This window comes from Microcaecilia unicolor, chromosome 10 (genome assembly GCF_901765095.1).
Source record: "Microcaecilia unicolor chromosome 10, aMicUni1.1, whole genome shotgun sequence".
Classification (NCBI taxonomy): Eukaryota; Metazoa; Chordata; class Amphibia; order Gymnophiona; family Siphonopidae; genus Microcaecilia; species Microcaecilia unicolor.
Window position 1 is genome coordinate 84,622,866 of NC_044040.1, and position 22,099 is coordinate 84,644,964.

The 22,099-nt window shown below is 42.9% G+C and overlaps 1 protein-coding gene across 2 annotated transcripts in view; it reads right to left on the minus strand.

The window, feature by feature from the left end:
• Positions 1-10,651, minus strand: part of RASSF3 (Ras association domain family member 3) — a 180,600-nt gene extending 169,949 nt beyond the window's left edge. For both annotated transcript variants that reach the window (XR_003943545.1, XM_030216006.1), the window contains exon 1: positions 9,887-10,651. Coding sequence is in view for 1 of the 2 variants with exons in the window: in XM_030216006.1 (XP_030071866.1) it covers positions 9,887-10,012 (126 nt within the window). In the remaining variant the exon portion in view is untranslated. The remainder of the gene's footprint in view (positions 1-9,886) is intronic.
• Positions 10,652-22,099: the final 11,448 nt, after the last annotated feature.

Sequence of the window (22,099 nt, forward strand, 5' to 3'; positions counted from 1 at the left end):
AACGTGGGGTATAAATGTACAATAAATAAAAATACTCTCTGTTTTCTATCTTTTAACCAGTTTTTAATCCACAATAGAACACTACCTCCTATCCCATGACTCTCCAATTTCCTCTGGAGTCTTTCATGAGGTACTTTGTCAAACGCCTTCTGAAAAATAAGTGTTTGAGGCTTCTGCAGATAAGGACAGTGCTCACAGGACAGGGTGGGGATGGGGATAAACTTTGTCCCTGTGTCATTCTCTAATCCTGAACCTCTTGGGAGTAATAAAGCATAACAACCCAATCCTATCCATGAGACCCAAACTTGCACATCTCTAACGGAGTGCAGTTCTTTATTATCCTTATAAAAAGGTCTGCCACTTGCACCTTCTTTTTTACCCTCCCAGAGACAGTGTTCTAAGTTAAATCTGGTGGACTACTACTACTACTATTTAGCATTTCTATAGCGCTACAAGGCATACGCAGCGCTGCACAAACATAGAAGAAAGACAGTCCCTGGTCAAAGAGCTTACAATCTAATAGACAAAAAGTAAGCAAATCAAATCAATTAATGTGTACAGGAAGGAGGAGAGGAGGGTAGGTGGAGGCGAGTGGTTACAAGTGTTTCCAACACTGGACCTATATCCACCTGCATAACTTTAATCATGTCCCTGATAAGGGCTTGGCACACACTAAACAGGCATTAATATGAAAGCAACAAAGCATTTTTAGTGTGGAATATTCCTAGCAGATCTACACAAAGAATCAGAATATGATTGCAGTTCCCTCCTACCCTCTTCCTCATACTATTAATACTACACCTCCTTGTGACCTCAATACTGTTATCATATGTGCACAGGGGAATAGACACCAGCTGTTGTTCATCTCTCCTTACTGGATATTTACATCCACAATAGCCTCGCCCACTAGTTATAGAAATATGTCCTTTACCAGTCTCCTATCATCAATAAAGCATAAATCTCAGAAAATTCTAATACCGCCTCTGAAATTTAACCACACAAAAAAACCCATCAGTGCCAGCATTTAATTAGGAGAAGGGAGTACTTATCGACAATCGTCTGACATTTAAAAAATATATTTTTGCCATTGTCCGGAAATCTTTTTTTTTGTCCTGCATCAAATTTGGCTGGCTAGAGCTCTCTGTTTTCTCATTCATTCCTTTGTTATGCGCATCTTGACTACTGTAATTCTGTTCTTCATGGTGTACAGCAATATCAACTACGCCACTTACAACTGGTTCAAAATACTTCTGTTAAGCTGATATATGGAGCTAGAAAGTTTAATACAGTGTTTCCCCTTTACTTTTTGCGGAACACTGGCTCTCAGTATCACATTTGATTTACAATTCTTGTCATAACCTTTCAAGTTCTACATTCAGGCATTCCACTTTTTCTATTTAAGCATCTTATTCCCTACTTTCAAATCCGTTCATTGCGCTCATCTCAGCTATCTCTCCTTGTGGTGCCTACCTTTCTACAGATTCACTTGCATTCAGCTAGAACATCTGCTTTTTCAGTGGTCTCCCCCTCTTTGGAATAATATCCCTCTTCATTTCTGGTCGGAACTTTTCCTTTTAATTTTTAAGGCAATCATAAAGGCCCATTTCTTAAGCTTTTCCAGAATATATAGGTAGATTAACCCTGCCATCGCTACCCCATTTCAGCAAAATCCCATTTTTATCACTGTCTGGTCTATTCTTTTCACTTTCCTCCCCACCTATTGTGTTTTCCCCCTTCCTTATTAAGGTTAAACTATTGCTTTTTCCTTAAGCTTTAGTTATTATGCCCCATTGTAATCCAATTGCTTAAATGTTTTCCTCCTTTATTCTTCTATTTTACATTTTTTTTGTGAACCTCTTAGATGACTTTGATTATTTTTAGTGGTATTTTTGTGGTATATTAAATAAACTTTAACTGTCAACTGTAGGTGGAAGCAAATGGGTGGAACCATGTTCCAACACCCTCGGTATTAAGAATTAATGCTGTGTTCTATCTGAAGAGGTAGATAACCATTCTCTATTTACCTGTTCCATCCCACTCATTTTATAGACCTTTATCATAATCCCTCTTGGCCATCTCTTCTCTAAGCAGAAAAGCCCTAACCTGTTCAAACTTTCTTCATATAGAGAAGCTGCCCAATTCCCTCTATCATTTTGGTTGCCCTTCTTTGTACTTTTTTATTTTTAGTTCCTCTTTTTGTTGAGATAGGGTGACCAAAAAACTGCACATTACATCTTGCTTGTAATGTATTGGTAATGATATTTTCTACGTTATATATGCCATTTTATACACTTAGCGGATATTAATTGTTATATTTTGTAATTTATTTTATGTACGACTTTAGACCCCTGCCAAAGGCATGGAGGGGCATAATCGAAATGGGCGCTCAAGTTTTCCTGAGGACGTCCTCGCAGGACATCCCGGCGAAGGGGCGGGGAAACCCGTATTATTGAAACAAGATGGGCGTCCATCTTTCATTTCGATAATACGCTCGGGGGCGCCCAAACCTTGACATTTAGGTCATCCCTAGAGATGGTCGTCCTTAGACTTGGTCGTTTCTGATTTTCGGCGATAATGGAAACCAAGGACGCCCATCTCAGAAACGACCAAATGCAAGTCCTTTGGTCATGGGAGGAGCCAGCATTCGTAGTGCACTGGTCCCCCTCACATGCCAGGACACCAACCGGGAACCCTAGGGGGCACTGCAGTGGACTTCAGAAAAAAGCTCCCAGGATCGTAGCTCCCTTACCTTGTGTGCTGAGCCCCCAAAACAGATTACCCACAACTGTACACCAATACCATAGCCCTTATTTATTCATTTGTTACATTTGTATCCCACCTTGGGTGAAGGGGGGAACCTACATATGGGTAAAGTGGGTTTCTGGTGGGTTTTGAAGGGCTCACATTTACCACCACAAGTGTGACAGATGGGGGTGGGATGGGCCTGGGTCCACCTGCCTGAAGTGCACTGCACCCACTAAAACTGCTCCAGGGACCTGCATACTGCTGGTCATGGAGCTGGATATGATATTTGAGGCTGGCAAAAAAAAATTTTTTTTTTAATTTTGTTTGAGGTTGGGAGGGGGTTAGTAACCACTACTACTACTACTACTACTACTTAACATTTCTAGAGCGCTACTAGGGTTACGCAGCGCTGTACAATTTAACAAAGAGAGACAGTCCCTGCTCAAAGAGCTTACAATCTAATAGACAAGTGAACGGTCGGTCCGATCGGGGCAGTCAAATTGGGGCAGTCTGGATTCACTGAACGGTAAGGGTTAGGTGCCGAACGCAGCATTGAAGAGGTGGGCTTTAAGCAAAGACTTGAAGATGGGCAGGGAGGGGGCTTGGCGTAAGGGTTCAGGAAGGTTGTTCCAAGCATAGGGTGAGGCGAGGCAGAATGAGCGGAGCCTGGAGTTGGCGGTGGTGGAGAAGGGTACTGAGAGGAGGGATTTATCCTGTGAACGGAGGTTACGGGCGGGAACGTAAGGGGAGATGAGGGTAGAGAGGTAGTGAGGGGCAGCAGACTGAGTGCATTTGTAGGTAAGAAGGAGAAGCTTGAATTGAATGCGGTATCTGATCGGAAGCCAGTGAAGTGACCTGAGGAGAGGGGTGATATGAGTATATCGGTTCTGGCGGAATATGAGACGTGCAGCAGAGTTCTGAACAGACTGAAGGGGGGATAGATGGCTAAGTGGGAGGCCGGTGAGGAGTAAGTTGCAGTAGTCCAGGCGAGAGTAAGGGGAGTAAGGGGAGGTCATCCCCAATTCCCTCCAGTGGTCATCCGGTCAGTTCGGGTACCTTGTTGTGGCTTGGTCGTAAGAAAAAAAGGACCAGGTAAAGTCGTCCAAGTGTTCGTCAGGGACGCCCTTTCCCATTATGCGTCAAGGATGCCCATGTGTTAGGCACGCCTTCACTACGCCTCCGACACGCCCCTGGGAACTTTGGTCGTCCCCGCGATGGAAAGCAGTTGTAGACACCCAAAATCGGCTTTCGATTATGCAGATTTGCACGACCCTGTGAGAAGGACGCACATCTTGCAATTTGTGTCGAAAGATGGGCGTCCTTCTTTTTCGAAAATAAGCCCGATAGTGTCAAAACTTGGCCAAGCCAGGTCACTGCACAATAAAGTTGCACGAGACAAACCTTTGATAGTATTCTCATTCTCTGGACTAACTCTGCTGTTGTGTGCTGCTCAGAGCCTGTTCAACTACATCTATTCATATGTCAGTAGCTTTGTTTTTCTGAATAGTTTCTATCATTTTACCTGGCACTGACAACAGGGCTCACCATTCTATAGTTTCCCATATCACCGTAGGATCATTTTTTAAATCTTCACATTATATTGGTCTCACCCCAATTCTGATATGTTATAGATTACTAATAATGGATATGTAATTTCACGTTAGAGATTTTTTTTTCAGGTCTGAGATGTATATTATCCAGTCCTGGTGATTTGTTATTCTTTAGTTTGTCAATTTGCTCTATTACATCTTCCAAATTCACTGTGATTTGCTTCAGTTCCTCTGAATCATGAGTACTAAAGAATGTTTTCAGTATAAGTATCACCCCAATAGAATTCAATTGCTTTTTCTGTTAGGGCCTTGTCCCCACTGAGTGCCCCTTTACTCCTTGGTAATCTAGCACAGTGATTACCAGCCTTTTCAAGTTTAATATACACTGACATTTTCAAAAATATTATGTGGCACGCCAACCACACTGTGTGGCAAACAGTATGGACATGAGAGGCATTTGACAAAGTACCTCAAGAAAGACTCCAGAGGAAATTGGAGAGTCATGGGATAGGAGGTAGTGTTCTATTGTGGATTAAATACTGGTTAAAAGATAGAAAACAGAGAGTAGAGTTAAATGGTCAGTATTCTCGATGGAGAAGGGTAGTTAGTGGGGTTCCCCAGCGGTCTGTGCTGGGACCGCTGCTTTTTAACATATTTATAAATGACCTAGAGATGGGAGTAACTAGTGAGGTAATTAAATTTGCTGATGACACAAAGTTATTCAAAGTCGTTAAATCACGGGAGGATTGTGAAAAATTACAAGAGGACCTTATGAGACTGGGAAACTGGGCGTCTAAATGGCAAATGACATTTAATGTGAGCAAGTGCAAAGTGATGCATGTGGGAAAGAGGAACCCGAATTATAGCTACGTCATGCAAGGTTCCATGTTAGGAGTCACAAACCAAGAAAGGGATCTAGGTGTCGTCGTTGATGATACGTTGAAACCTTCTGCTCAGTATGCTGCTGCGGCTAAGAAAGCAAATAGAATGTTAGGTATTATTAGGAAAGGAACAGAAAACAAAAATGAGGATGTCATAGTGTCTTTGTATCGCTCCATGATGCGACCGCACCTCGAATAATGTGTTCAATTCTGGTTGCCGCATCTCAAAAAAGATATCGCGGAATTAGAAAAGGTGCAGAGAAGGGCGACGAAAATGATAAAGGGGATGGGACGACTTCCCTATGAGGAAAGGCTAAAGCGGCTAGGGCTCTTCAGCTTGGAGAAGAGGCGGCTGAGGGGAGATATGATAGAGGTCTATAAAATAATGAGTGGAGTTGAACAGGTAGATGTGAAGCATCTGTTTACGCTTTCCAAAAATACTAGGACTAGGGGGCATGCGATGAAGCTACAATGTAGTAAATTTAAAACGAATCGGAGAAAATATTTCTTCACTCAACGTGCAATTAAACTCTGGAATTCGTTGCCAGAGAATGTGGTAAAGGGGGTTAGCTTAGCGGAGTTTAAAAAAGGTTTGGACGGCTTCCTAAAGGAAAAGTCCATAGGACGTGGGGAAAATCCACTAGTTCTGGGATAAGCCGTATAAAATGCCAGGGTATTTGTGACCTGAATTGGCCACTGTTGGAAACAGGATGCTGGGCTTGATGGACCTTTGGTCTTTTCAAGTACGGCAATACTTATGTATGTACTTATGACTCATAAGGCCAAAAGAAAAGCTAAGGAGACAATGGAAGTCCCATCAGAGGCTAGGACTCAAAAGCTACATCCTACATGCTGCTGTTAATTCCCTCAATCTAGGGTTATGGATGAATCTAGGAAACAGAAAGACATGTGTTGCTACATTTTTGCTCAGAAAGGAGCTTCTGTATATTTAAGAGCTGCCGCTGGTAAGTCTTGTTGTTGGGAGGTACTGAGAACAGAACCCAGGGGCTAATCTGGGCCTCAGCACCAGGGAGCAATGATTTTTTTTTCTGTGGCACACACAGAAGGTCTAAAGGTACATCAGTTTGCTATGGCACACTTGTTGGGACACATTAATCTAGCAGCCTGATTCGCTCACATGTTCTTTGCTTTGAAGCTAGCACACAACCCACTTGAGAGATAACTGGAGGTAATTGAGAGATGTACTTAATATCAGTCCTTTCAACTTGATAAAGCTGAAATGTTATTTCCAGAAAATCTACAGTTTGCCTTCCACTACTATTGCTTATTGCAGCCCTTGCTAAGGACAACTTCCCCCAAACTCATCACTGAAGAGAAAGGGGTTTTGGATTTAGTGCGTGCCTTTTTCAGCTGTAGCTCTAGGTGAGTTACTTTTGGGTACAGCAGGTACTTTCCTATCCCCAGAGTGCTTACAATCTAAGCTTGTATCTGATGCAATGGAGGGTTAAATGACTTGCCAAAGATCACAATCAGCCACAGTGGGATCTGGAACCAGGCTTCCCTAGTTTTCAGCCCACTATTCTATTAACTACTCCTCCATTCCAAGATTAAAACAATAAAGCAAATGAAAAGACCAAAACTGGATAAACAATGTCTTACATCAACAAAAATATTTTAATGCTCAAATTTGGGTGGTGGGGCTAGTTCTGGGCAAGACTTCTACGGTCTGTGTCCTGAAAATGGGGCTAGTTCTCGGCAAGACTTCTACGGTCTGTGTCCTGAAAATGGCAGATACAAATCAAGGTAAGGTATACACAAGAAGTAGCACATATGAGTTTATCTTGTTGGGCAGACTAGATGGACCGTGCAGGTCTTTTTCTGCCGACATCTACTATGTTACTATGTTGTTATAGAACAGAATACACCTATGCTGCCTTCAATACTTTATTTCTTCTAAGGAGCTGTTCTACCAAAAATATAAATAGGGCATCTCAAATCATAACTGCCAAGGGGCACGTAAGTGGCCCACAAGTCACTATCCAGCTTATTTTCGAAAGAGATCGCCGGCCATCTTCCGACACAAATCGGGAGATGGCCGACCAAGTGGAGGAGTGGCCTAGTGGTTAGTCTGGTGGACTTTGGTCCTGGGGAACTGGGTTCGATTCCCACTGCAGGCACAGGCAGCTCCTTGTGACTCTGGGCAAATTACTTAACCCTCCATTGCCCCAGTACCTGTATATAATATGTAAGCCGCATTGAACCTGCTATGAGTGGGAAAGCGCGGGGTACAAATGTAACAAAATAAATCTCTCAAGGCTGGCGAAATCGGCATAATCGAAAGCCGATTTTGGCCGGCCTAACTGCAGTACGTCACGGAGCTGGCCAAACTTCAAGGGGGTGTGTCGGAAGGGTAGCGAAGGCAGGACAGGGGCGTGCCAGGGCATGCTTAAGAGATGGCCGGCTTCGCCCGATAATGGAAAAAAGAAAGCCGGCCCTGACGAGCATTTGGCCGACTTGACTTGGTCCCTTTTTTTCAGGTCCAAGTCCTAAAAAAATGCCCGAACTGACCAGATGACCACCGAAGGAAATCAGGGATCACCTCCCCTTACTCCCCCAGTGGTCACTAACCCCCTCCCACCCTCAAAAAAACAACTTTAAAAACTTTTTTTGCCAGCCTCAAATGTCATACTGAGGTCCATCACAGCAGTATACAGGTCCCTGGAGCAGTTTTAGTGGATGCTGTAGACGTCAGGCAGGCAGACCCAGCCCCCCCCCCCCCCCCCCACCTTACACTTGTGGTGGAAAATGGGAGCCCTTCAAAACCCATCCGAAACCCACTGTACCCACATGTAGGTGCACCCCTTCACCCCTTAGGGCTATGGTAGTGGTGTATAGTTGTGGGTAGTGGGTTTTGGGGGTTCAGCACACAAGCTAAGGGAGCTATGCACCTGGGAGCTTTTTTTTTTTTTTAATTTTTAGAAGTGCCCTCTAGGGTGCCCGGTTGGTGTCCTGGCATGTCAGGGGGACCAGTGCACTACAAATGCTAGCCCCTCCAATGACCAAGTGCCTTGGATTTGGCCGGCTTTGAGATGGCTGGCCTCGGTTTCCATTATCGGCAAAAACCGAGGCCAGCCATCTTAAACCCGGCCATCTCTGACATTTGGCCAGCCCCAACCGTATTATCGAAATGAAAGACGGATGCCCATCTCGTTCGAAAATATGGTTGGCCCCACTCCTTCATGGCGCCGTCCTTGGAGATGGGCGCCCTTAAGAGATGGTCGGCCCCGTTTGAAAATGCCCCTCCACGGGTCACTCAAGCAGGAAAACAATGCAAAATGAATACAAAACAAAGCATTTTATAAATTATTTTAATCCCACTGATTTCTTTGTATAGTATTAAAAAGCATCCCCATTTCAAAATGTTTAAAACTTTATTATGATGTGGGTTACCTAACTGTATAACCTGAAAAAAAAAGGTCAGTTATAAAAATGTACATCTAACCCTGTTCCCAATTCATTAAATGTATGCCATTGATGGGCTTGTGGTCTAAAGCTAAAAAAGCAACAAAACATTTTTGCTTACAGAAAATATTCTAGGAGTAAGCTTTTAAAGTAAGCTTTTTCAAACTAATCAACAAATGCATAATTAAACATGATTTAGCATGTCAAAGTAGAAACCCGCCTAGAGCCTTAAAAATGACTGAAATCTACAAACTATAGCCAAAACTACTCATTGAAAAACGTCATATGAATGTTTCTCTTAGATACAAACACCCAGCAGGATTGAAAGACATTTTAATAGGCTATCGTGAATTGGCCCTGTATGACCATTTTCCGGTCTAGCAAGGATGCTACTTTCAAGAAAATCATGTCTTATTTTAAACAGCTTTAAAGGTTTGCTCTCATTCTGAACATTAAGTCTTCACTGCTTTCATCCCACTCCTACTGGTCTATATTTTACCACTGTATAAAACAGAATGTCTTTTTAATTTTCCTATTATAAATTATTTTTTACCAAACATGAAGAAAATAAAGCTTTCACCAAGAGATCAGATGCTTTTTATGGCACTTTCACTTCACACAGGACCCACAAATCCTTTACAAGTTAGTTAGTGTCCAACAAAACTATGAACCACCTCCAGGATATGGCCAAGCAAAAGTTTTATGACCAGACTGCATGAACACTTCTTAAAAAAAAAAAAAAGGAGCGGACAGAAGACAGAACATGTTTCCTGATACCTATAGCATGGGACACTAAACTTGGCTAGCCTAGTCTACAAACTAATCTCAGGATAGCAGCAAACAAGAATCAGTTTGCGAGGCCAAATCACTATTTCAATGTTCTAGAGAAACTAGTAGTAACTCCTTTGATTTAAAAAAAAAAACACACAAACACATGAAAATAAACCAGCGGAAATTAAACTCATGGTCACATCCATAACCGCCCATCAACCCCAAACCTTCTAAAAAGAAATTTTTAAAAAGTCACTATAACAATCAAAGTTTCTCACTTAAAAAGGAACCACACACTGCACCTTAAAATAATTGGCGCATGACTATTCCTTCTGTCAGTCCATAATAAGATTCCTAATTACACCTTTACAGTCCTCAATTAAATTACACCCTTTCAGTTCTCAATTACTGCAATTAAGGCTTCAGCCGTGCCAAACCTAAACAGCAGCCCCGCCTCTCTCTGTCCAAGTCCACCACAAACTTTTGCAAGCGGCAGGGCCCACGGACTGTACTTACTTGCTGGGCGCGGGGCGTTTTGCTCAGGGGCTTCCTGAAGAAGGAAGTCCTGGCGGTGAAATACAGCTCCTCCGAGTCCTCCTCCAGACTGCTATAGCCGCTGCTCATGCTGCTGGTCCACGTCATCGGCTGCACCGGGGCCCCCACCACCACGAACTTGCCTCACCTGCTTCCACCGTCGCCGCGCCGCATCAACATTCTGCAGCTGCCCGGCGGGGCCAGGGATCACCTTCCCTGGCTGCCAACCCTCCACCGTCCCCTCCCTCCCGGCTAGAAACGGTCTCCAGCTGGCTCCGATCTGACAACTCACAACTTCCTGGCCCCTGTCTGTCCGTCTACCCAAACTTGAAGCCTGAAGCGGTGCTTTTATACAGAGGCCAAACTTTTCCCGGCTAATGCGGAACTATGAGCTTCCTCTCGATGCGACGTGGTAAGACTCCAGTTCGGGATGTTCCTGTACAAACGGCTGATGATGAAGTCACTATGGCTATGCCCTGACGGTAACCGCTTCCTGCTCGCTGCTTCTCCGCCCTCTGGCTCTAACGCCCATTAGCAGCCCAAGATCCTCCCGGCCGCAGTCATCACCGGCGATCAGTAAAGGAGCCGCTGCCTATTACACACCCACGCAAACGAGTGAAACATAAAGCAAAAGAAAACAGAATCCGGGGTAGGGCACGTGGAGTATTACTTTTCTCCCACAAATACTACTACCCGCTATTGTTACAGAATATGTCCGGAAGTGAATACTTCGTGTTGAAAACACGCCGAAGAATACTTAAAATTCGCCTAAATAAAAGTTTGCCAGGCTTCAGACTAAAACTAATTGTTGTGATTTTTCAATGGCAAGTGAGTGAAGTTTAGGTTCACCTTAATCCTCCAACTAAATTATTATTATTTATTTTACTTTTTTATGGAGGAAAGCATAATGATTATGGTAGGATAAAATACAGAGTATGTAAAACAGTTTGCTAACCCAAGAGAAGTTGGAAAAAAAAAAGTAAGTGGGGAAAGCATGCATAGCATGGCTCCTGGATATTTTTTTTTTTTATTTGCTTTTATGAGAATGCATACCCAACAAAATTTGAGGAAACAATAGAAATAACTGTTTGTTTTTTCAAAATAAAAAAAAACTTTAAACAAGAACAGAGAAGAGTAAACCTCTAAGAAACAAATCTATATGCAAATAGAAATAGTTTCCATATTTAAGACCCTTTAACAAATTTTCTCCTCAAATCAAACCGCAACCCACTAAGGGGCCGATGCATTAAAGTCCCAGGAAGAAACTGCCTGCTAACCCCAGTAAAAATTACCGAGGTGGAAATAGCGGGTGATTCACTAAAGAAATTGCATGCAAATGAGCTGTACGGACTTTTACTGTGGTGGGGGAAAGCGTCAGGGCATGGGCATAGCAGTCAATCAGTAAGCATAGCTGCTATGCACATGCCCAGAAACGGAACAGCCTCCACTGCTACATGGCTTCCATACACGCCAGCTTTACACACCAGAAACAGACACGTGATCTGTTTTGCTACCATATGTGTGTGTCACATATGGTAGCAAAACAGATCATTTGTCTGTTTCTGACATGTAAAGCAGTATGTATAAAAGCCATGTGTAGCTGCTTTTTTTTTCAAAACTTTTTTGTTCCAGGCCACCACAGCTCCCCACCCATCCCTGTCCCAAGACAAACGCCCTGCAAGAAGAAGGTAGACACAGGCAGGTAGGAAATACTATGGATGTAACAGGGCATCACACAGGGGTCCAGAGAGCTTAATAGAACTTTAATACACTCTGACCTGGCCTCATTGCTGTTTTCCTGTTCCTGCTTGCAATCTATACATGCCAATCAACAAGAAAGCATGGTGAAAGCATGCAGCCTCCACCATGGTTATTTGCTTTTCTTTGCACGCATGCTCAGTTATGGGCTCCCTCATGGCTGATCCAAATGGCCTGTTTGGTAGGAGTGTGCAGATATACGTGGAAAATATTGGTGCCTCATCTACGGCATGGTTAGAACAATCAAGTGGAAAGATATTGGCCGTCCACAAGAAGGCTGGAACACCTGAGCAGTTAAAGTAATGCAGGTAGCATTGCTATAACAGCTCCTGACCACTCGTTAAAATTCCCCTGTAAAAGTTAAGCATTTCTTTAAGTGCATCACACGGGGACAGCTGTGCATCCTTCAGAATGCACATTTGAATATAGATCAGCACATTTAAATAAATTAGTATGCTATTCTCGTCTGCTGCCACGAACGTTAAAAAGCCGATAGACCCCTTTTGTGCATCTCCTACTGAATAATGTGCTTGCTAAACCGGCTGGAACTGGTCAAAAAAGCACGTTGCTGGTCAGATAACTTTAATGCATTGCCCCCTAAGTGACGTTATCAATTCCTGATAGAAATTTCTCCAGTTGTAAAAAGTTATAGAGAATATATTGATTCTCCCAATAAATGACTAAGCACTTACAGGGGAATTAAAAAAGAAAAGAAAGAAAGAGGCACCCTTGGCCAAGACTCAAGAGTGCAAGACCAAGAAGGCCTTCCTTACTAACTGTGTACCTGAGAAACATCTAGAAACATTTGCATAGTATTCCCACAAAAAATCTTACTCTTGTTCTTAAAATAAGATTTCATAATTGCTACTTTATCACCCTTATTAAAAAAAAATTTTAAACACCAAGAGAGTAGCTGTAGATGGAATATTATCCATTGAATTCTCCAGAAAGGTGAAAATATCTACACTTACTGAGAGAGCCAACGGGGCTATATCCTCCTCTTGTCTTGGAGCTTCGGCCTTCCAAGTTGGTAAATAGTAACAGTTTACAAGAGAAATTTGTTCATAATTAGATAAACATAAAACTTCCTTAAGAAATTTGTGAAGTAGTTTTTCAGCAGACAGTAAATGAGTTTTAGGAAAATTCACAAACCTAAGGTTCCTGGCCCTTGAGGAGTTTTCCATAGCCTCAATCTTATGATGGACTAAGCTATCCGTAATCACTGAAGTACTGGTCAGGGCCGGCTTGAGGGATAGTGGCGTCCTGAGTCAACTTGCTTTGGCAGTGCCCCCTAACCTCATAGCATTGCTTCTGGCACCACCTCCCTCCTCCCTTCCCGTGGGGTTCGGCATCTCTTCCTCTTGTGGACTGGCTGAAGGTAGCCTGTTAGGCTGCTGCTGCTGCTGCTCCCACCGGCAATCAACAAACTACAAGATGATGGAGTGAGAGAAGTGAGGAAACGGTGCCAGATCCACAGGGAGGGGGAAGAGAGAAAGGGAGAGACTGGACCGAGGGGGAAGGGGGAGAAAAGGCTTAACCTGTAGACCAGGTGAGGTCAGAGGCTGAGTATTTTGGCACCCTTAGTTGCCAGCGCCCTCGGCCACAGCCTCACCTGGTCCAATGGTTAAGCCAGCCCTGGTACTTGTTGATTGTAATGAAGCAATTCTTGATTCCATAACCTGGACTTGAGATGATATAAATAATAAAATTCCATCACATTCCTTAAACTTGGCAACAACCTCAGAGGAAAGCTGACATAATTGTGGAACCACATGTAATTTTCAGTTTGCAAAACAACCGCCCAGATGTCTTTAAGAAAAACTTCTTGAGATTCAGATAATGCCACCACATCAGATGTGCCAGTTTCAGTAGGAAGCAACACTTCTTTAGGCATAAAGAAGGAAACCTCTGGGGTATTAGTCTCCAGAGGTCCTCCTAGTCTCAGAGATGAATCAGACAACAATTTGGTTTGAGGTGGAGGAGTTCTTCAAGTGCAGCTAAAATAAGTTTCACTGGACGAAGGACCACCCACAGAAGCAGGTAACATCTCTCCCCTAAGAACATGTTTGTCCATAGGGCCTCCACCAACCGGAGTGGAGGATTCCACATGCTTGGCCTTGACTTTCCTTTTCCATATCAGAAAAGTCAAACAAAGAGGAAAACGTTTCCAATGCAACCCAACAAAAGAGGAAAGGAAGATATAAGTCTTACTTTAAAACTTCTTTGTGCTCCAAGGGGCAGGACTTGCCCCTTTGGCGTGCCACAGAGTTCCCCTGCTCTTATGGGAGCACTCCAGCTGCCTCAGAGATGATGTCAGATGCCGCGGGAAAGCAGAGATGCAATTGGGTCAGCTGCTACACCTTCCAGTAAGGCCCACGTCTGCCTGCTGGTCTCAGAGCTCCCTCTCTCCTCCCCTCCCCTCCCCTCATGGAATTTTTAACAACCCCTCTGCATGTAGGTGTTTATGTGTTGGGGCAGATGTAAGGGTAGTTTTTGTGGGTTGTGGTAGCTGTGAGGTGAGATGTTTCAGAATATGGGCAGTTTGCGGGATGGTGGGACAGTTCCAGGGGGATTGTGTGTGTGTGTGGAGGGGGGGGGGGGGTGTTAATATACAACCTGAAAGCCTATCGAAGTAGTGTACATTCAGGTACAATAGGTATTTTTCTGTCCCTGGAGGGCTCACAATCTAAGTTTGTACCTGAGACAATGGAGGGTTATATCTGGGGTTTAGAGCAGTTTAGCGGGCAGAGGGGTAGGGGTAGTTTGCAAGGGCCAGATCTAGGGGTAGCTTTTGGGGTGATGTTTACAATGTGGGGTAGTGTGGGAGTAGATTTAGGGGGTTAAAACAGTTTATGGGGTGGTGGGACAGTTGGGTGGTAGATTGTCAGGATAGGAGCAGTTTGGGGAATGGTGGGGCAGTTGTGGGAATAGTTGTTTTCTGGGAAGAGTAGTATGTAGGGGTGATGGTGGTGCAGCAGCAATTGCAGGGGTTAGTTTTAGAATACTGCCATTTTGAACCTGGTACAGGCAGGAGTGACTGGGTTTTGCTCCTGCTTTTCCAGACTAGACACCAGAGATATTTCAAGGAGGAGGGGGCAGTTGCTAATGGAGAGACATTTCCTCTTTGGAAAGGCCTTCTGGCTGGGGATAGCATTTGATGATTGCAGTGGCCTTCCAAATGGGTGTGACATTTGCTGATTCAGAGGCCTTCCATATGGGGGAAGCCTTACATGGGGGAGGGTCTGCAGAGTAGAGGGGAGGTCTTTGGGGTGAGGGAGATCCTTCCAAGTGAGGGGATCTTGCATTGGGGTAGGACATTGGGGAGGAGACTGTGATTGGGGAAGTAATAGGGGTGGGGAGCTCACTGTCACCTGGCTGGCCCCTTTAAGAAGTGCCCAGGAGCATCAGCTACAGCTTAGCAGCCCAGTGCTCCCAGGATGGAAAATGGCTTGCAGTGTTCACAGCCAGCCACAATATTAAATTTACATACAAATTAGTTTTTATGTGCACTTACGTGTTTTACATCTCATTAGTATGTAACCCATGGTAACACAATAACTAACCCCCATACGCTCTAATTCTATAAACTTGTGCACACAGTGATAGAATAAGGTCAGTGGCATGAATAACCTAATTCAATAATTGGCTGTTAATTAGATTTAGTGGCCAATTATTGGCTAATATTGACCTTAATTGGCACCAGGTAGCAGTTATGCACATAACTGCCCTTAGTCTCTGTTCTATAAGTTGTGCATTCAAATTTCAGAGTTTGCAACTTCAAGAGGGGCATGGACCTGGGAGAGGCATGGGTGGGTTGGGTCATGTCAGGCAGTTACAGGCATGTGTTTCTGCACTGGTGGTGCCTTCTTCAGCAGTCTGGATGTTGTCTTGAGAAGGTAATGTGCAAAGCGCTCAAGATGAGTAGCAAACTAGCGACGTGCAGCAGCCGCATCTTCAAATATACAACAAAGGTCTTTTTCAAGACCCTAACGCTACTCACAAGAGACTCCATCTTGAGCGCTTTGCCCATTAACTTCTCAAGACAACATCCAGACTCCTGAAGAAGGCACCACCAGTGCCAAAACAGGGTACCTTGTAGAGTCTTCTCTCAAATAAATTATATTTCAAATATTGGATGTCTCTGGTCTGTTTTTTGAAGAGCCTGGTTCCGTTCCCACTCCTGTTCTTCCTCCTGAGATTTTCCGTGGGACACTGTTGTTCTTTTCCACCTTCTGGTGGTTTTGTTGCTCCTGGCAGGGGAAATCTGCCATTGTGTAACACTAGGTGTGCACTTTTTGACTTTTTATGTAGTGTGTTTTATAATCAATTTTTGCAGTTTATTTTTTCCAGGATACTTTATCAAAAGATGTACATGAACTTTCCATATAATATCTGCAAAAGAAACGCGCTCAGGCTAGAAAGCTGATCTTGTGCAGGTTCAATAAAATGCCACAAGTTCAACTTAAACAAAAAAAATCTAAACTGAGGTGAGAAAATTCAGAATAATGACTACCCCTGTAGCACTATAGATCAGCATTCATTATGTTACATCTGAAATGGTTTTTAAGATATTCCACAACAAAATGATATACAATATATTACAACTTGTAATGCAGTTAAGCTGGGTTTAAATAGTACAAATGCATCTCAGCATATGCTGTCTGCAAATCTCATTACAGGTCAGCAAAAGAGGAGTGGAGGGTAGACAGAAGGGATGAGACAGTAACAGTTTATAGTTGAAAAGCCCCTATGTCTGAAAGTGGGTGAAAAGCCATATCTCAAATCCTTTTCTGTTTGATCATTTCAAATTATTTGAAATTGGAATGATCACTTTCTATTGAATCCTGTTGTTAGTTTCATACATTGGCTTTCTTACCCATTATCAGGCATAATATAGGGCTTTGCAGGTGTAAAATGTTACATTAAAAAAATTAAGCATAGAAAAATGAAGACAGATAAAGACCATATGGCCTATCCAGTCTGCCCATCCATGCCATCTACTGTCCCTTCCTCTACCTTAGAGATCCTATGTACTTGTCTCAAGCTTTCTTGAAGATGTCTTTATTATTCTCATCACCTCTGTTTACCCACCCCTTTTAGTGAGCTGTAATGACATATGCAGACAGCCTAAGACCTTAAATGTTAACTGCATTGTCTCTTCATTGACCTGTTGAAGACAGGATAACTCTTGAAAGTTGTGAAATATAATCTAATAAATAGATAACTTAATATGTCATTTACTTATTTTTATTTTATTTTATTTTACATTTTACTCACACCTTTTCAGTAGTAGTTCAAGGTGAGTTACATTTAGGTACACTGGGTATTTCTACAACCTTATCTGACTCTTATTTCCACATAAGAAAACATTTTTAACCTTTGTTATTTCTTGATCCCTTAAGCTGCAAATATTAAGATGATTGCAGCCTCTCTTATCAGCTACAGATTTTTGTACTGTGATTTAAAGTGTGTTTTTATCAACCTTTGATTATTGCAACATCATCTATCTTGTGCTGCCAGGTTTATGATATGTTCTATGCAAGTTTTTCAAAATGTGATGTCAAGATTAATGGCTGGTTATTCTAAACAGGATCATATTACTCCTTAACTTAAAACATTACATTGATTTCTAATGGCGACTCAAATTAATTTCCAGGTGTTGAATTTTTTTTTAAAGCATTGCATGGTATTGTTCCTCTGCATTCAGAAAGGAATTTTGTTATATGATCAGGGCTGGTGTTAGACGGGGGTGGAGAGAAGGGGAAGACATGCCAGCTATTTTTAAAACAGACGGGGGGGGGGGGGGTTAAAGAGAGGGAGAAATGCCAGACCGGGGTGGGAGAAGGTAAAGGGGAAGAAATGATGGGCCCAGAAACAGAGGAGAGGGAGGGAGAGATAGATGGTGGACAATGGGATAGCAGTCTGAATGAAGAGAAAGGGAGAGATGGTAGACCCAGGGGTGATAAGGAGGGAGGAAGAAATGCTGGATGGAAGGGCAGTTGAGAACAGAAAGAGAGAGATGGTGGACCATAGGGGTGGACAATGAGAGGAGGAGAGATGAACCCTTGGGGCAGGAGGGAAGAGAGGTTGGATAAGAAGATTCTAGGGGTTGGAGTGAAAGGGATAGGGAGATGTCAGGCAATGACAGTGGGGTGGGCTACAACAGTAGAGAGAGAGGGAGGATTCTGGAAATGTTGGAACCATGTGAGAGGTCAAAAGGAGGGGTGGCAAGGAGATGAATGAGAGGAGAATAGTGAGTATAGATGTAGAAATGTGGTAATGGGGAGTAGATTGAAGGAAATAGGAGACTGGGAAAGGAGTGAGAGGGGAAATGGGAGAGCTAGGGACTGAGAGGAGGTGAAAAATTGATAGGAAGCTGAAAATTTAAAAGAAGGGTGAAAGTTTGAGTAAACAGAGGCAGAAAATTTTAAAAAAAAGGAAGTAAAGAGCTGAAAGGGAAAAATCAATATGTCAGAGACATGCAAAATGAGGGAATGGAACAAGAGAGGAGAAAAGAAAAATGAATAGGAGACACTGGAAAGGGAATTGGCAGAAGACAGACAGGAAAGCAGAAAAGAGAAACCGGGACCAAGATGATGGGAAAACAAAATGTCCAGATAACAAAGGTAGAAAATAGTGTTTTATTTGAATTTAATAACTGGAATATGTTAGCTTTGGGATATGTGCATCACAGATGTTTTTATACTGTATTCAGTGGTGTAGCCAGATAGCTGATTGGGGGGAGCCAAAAATGGGTAGGCACTAAATTGTCTCCTCTCCCAAATGCAAAATATATATACCTGAGCTGATGGGGATTCCAAAGCCTACCAACTGAAGACCTCCTCCTCTGGTCCAGCAGCCAGAAATCTCCAAGCTTTGCAGCTGGTGGCAGTATCCCCGAGCTGTCACTGCTGCCTCCACCCCTCCCCCATGCATGTTATGTTTTTATGCGTGCATGAAAGCCGAGCAGGTATTGCCGGGGGGGGGGGGGGGGGTGGCAGAAGCAGCTCTGAAATACTGCTGCCGGCTGCAGAGCTTGGAGAATTCTGGTTGCTGGACCTGAGGAATGGGAGGAGATCATCATCAGCTGGTGAGGTTTGAGGGAAGAGGGAAAAAAGATTGGTAAGGCGGACATACATGGAGGCGTGGGGAAGGGAAAAGGAGAAATAGAGCACATGGGATAGAAGGGGATGGAGAGGAGAGGGGGACGTGCTGCTCATGGATATGTGTATCTTACTTAATTTTATATTTAGCAGAGTACAGAAGAAAATTATTTATGTTACTTTTGCTAGTATTTTTACTGCTTTTAGAATCTGGCTTTCTTGGAAGGAGGTCAAGATGACTGTGGCACGGCAAAGGCAGGGCGGGCTTGGATGGAGGAGATTACTTGAGGTGGGGATGGGCAGGGATGGGTTAGCTTCCCCACGGGGATGGGTGGGAACAGGTTAGATTTCTGTCCCTGTGCAACTCTCCATTCAATAGTCTCTTTCACATTGAGCCTGCAAATAGGTGGGAAAATGTGGGATACAAATGTAATAAATAAATACATCTTTTAACTATTCTGGTAGTCATTTGGCTTCCTTCTGCCTTTTTAAACGCATGGAATACATCTGGTCTGAGCTTCTAAGAAGGTATTTTTAAACAAGGTCTAGGACTGACATAAACTCTTGACCCTTGCAGCTGTTCCTTTTAGGTTTTTTTTTTTCTAACCATTTTACTCGGATTACTTGGTTTAACGGAGAAAACTTAGATTTCTAGCAAAACCTGGATTTTGTTTCAAATTGTCTCATTGCTTGCCACTCCCAGAGAACATATTTAATTGTGGTATTTGGCTGAATCAGTGGGAGGCAATCACCTGTCTCTGTAGTAGGTGGGCTGGTCTGTCTGCAAAGTGAAACACAGGCTACTTTGAAACTTGTGCCCTCCTTTAAGGACCTCAGCAATATAGCTAAGTGATTTTCTGATTTTTATTCTTAAAATTTCAACTGTCTAGCTATATGTTTAGCTGCCTATCTATTCTGTGGACTTTAACTGCTTAGTAAAATTGTACTGATTGTATCTATATTTGTATCTATATTGTGCTGCACTGCTCTATCTTCTAACCTAGAAAAAAAAACACCCCCCCCCCCCCCCCCCTCTTCCTCTGCTTAGCTCCCTAGCTCTTATACAGGATATGCATTTCAAACAGTCTCTGGTCTATCACTTTATTAACTCTTGCTGAAGTTTCCTAACTTTGGCTCTGCAAGGTTTATTTTCTATTGCTAGTTCTACGTAAAGAGTAGATTTAGTCTTCAACTGGCCTAATTTATAGTTAGAAATTATATTAAAGAAACTGCAGTACATCAAGCTCCATCTCTGGCCGTTTCCAGATCTAGGCTAAAAGCCTACCTTTATGATGTTGCTTTTAACTCCAAACCCCTATTCACTTGTACATTACCCATGTCTGTTTTATCATTCCTACCTTAGTAATTCCCTTATCCCTTATTTGACCTGTTTGTCTGTTCTGACTAAATTGTAAGCTCTTTTGAGCTGGGACCATCTCTTCATGTTCAAGTGTACAGTGCTGCGTATGTCTTGTAGCAGTATAGAAATGAAAAGCAGCAGTAGTAGTAGGGATCCTGCAAATTGGGATTAAAGAAACTGCAATATTTATTGAGATTACTTGGTTTAAAAAAGAAAATTAGCTCAGCAAGCTTAAGCAGGAATTGGATGCAATTAAAGCAGCTTCCACCACTACACAGAATCATACCAATTTACCACCCCTGCCTCGAAGACTAAAACAACCCAGGAATAGATGTGTCTCAGTAGGCTCGGGCAGATTAAGACATGTGACACAGAAACATCTGTCCTCACAATTGCTGCCTCTACATAATTCTTTTGTTGCACTAGAGTGTTGTGATGCATAAGAAAAAAGAACTGAGATGGAACCAGAACCAATGAAAGTAGCTCAAGAGAAAAGACACTCCCAAAGCATAAATAAAACTCAAACCAGAAAATTGTTGCTGCTAGGGGATTCCATTATCAGAGGCATTAACTTTGGAACAGGGACCCAACAACGTAAAATGCCTTCCATTATCCTCAGGTAACAGGAGTACCAGTCAAATACTGACTATTATCAGAGAATAGAATATGGTCTTTAACACTGATGTTGTTATCCATCTGGGCACAAATGATCTAGCCAATAATACCCTGCTTGTAGCCCAGAGAGCTTTCCAGGAGTTGAGAGAGGAGGTAAACCCTTTGGTATAAACTGTAGCTTTTTCTGAAGTTCTACCAATTTATGGAAAGGGAGAGGAAAGACTACAAAATACTGAGATCTTCAATAAGTGGCTAAAAGCCTGGTGTTGCCAAGAAGGTTTCAAGTACAATGGAGGATGGGGCAATGCATGGAAAAACAATCCTTGGTGAGAGATTCAGACAATATGTATCTAAGCATTTAAACTAGAAGCAGGGGGGTGGTAGTTGGAAGCAGGTAAATTCAGGTAGTCACCCCCAGTTAAAGTCAAGCTGTGACAGTAGTACAGAAAACAATGAAAACAACAATCTTGGCAATTCACTTCTCAGCAATACCATAGTAGGTGAGACTTGTTTAAAACTAAACAGAAGATGAGACTGCCACTGAGATGTAGCTGGAAAGCAACAACCACAAATGCTTGCAGTCTAAGCAACAAAGTTCATGATCTGCAAGCCCTGATGGTAGGTGCAGATTTAGATGTTGTTGCTGTCACGGAGACATGGTTCAATGACTCACATGAATGGGATGCAAACATACCAGGCTATAATATATTTAGGAAGGACAGAGACAGTTGAAAAGATGAAGGAGTAGCTCTATATTTGAGAACTAATATCACAGCGACTGACATTCAGGGGGTCTGGAGAAAAGAAGCAGCGATATGGATTGCCTTGAAAAGAGAAGACAGAACCTCTATCCACATGGATGTTGTCTACAGACCTCCAACAGAATTGGAGCAGCTAGATAAAGATCTGGTTGTAGATGTCCAAAAGTTGGGGAAAAAAGGTGAAGTGCTGTTACTGGGAGATTTCAACTTGCCAGATGTGGAATGGAAAGTTCCATCTGCGGAATCCAAAAGAAGTAGGGAGATAGTGGGTGCCTTTCAAAGTGATGGATCTCACAAGGGAAGGAGCAATGCTGGGTCTGGTGCTCACAAATGGGGAAAGTATGTCTAATGTCTGTTGAGTAGGTGCCCATCTGGGCAGTAGTGATCATCAAATGGTTTGGTTTGATATAACAGCTAGAGTAGAGAGCAGCCACTCAAAACTTAAAGTCCTGGATTACAAACATATTGACTTCAATAAAAGAGCAGATGTGGTTCCTCTTCATAAAAGTGGCGACAGAGGAGAAGTGGGAAACAACAGGCTTGAAAGCCTCACTTTGTTTATTGGAAAAGTAATGGAAGCGTTGCTGAAGGAAAAGGA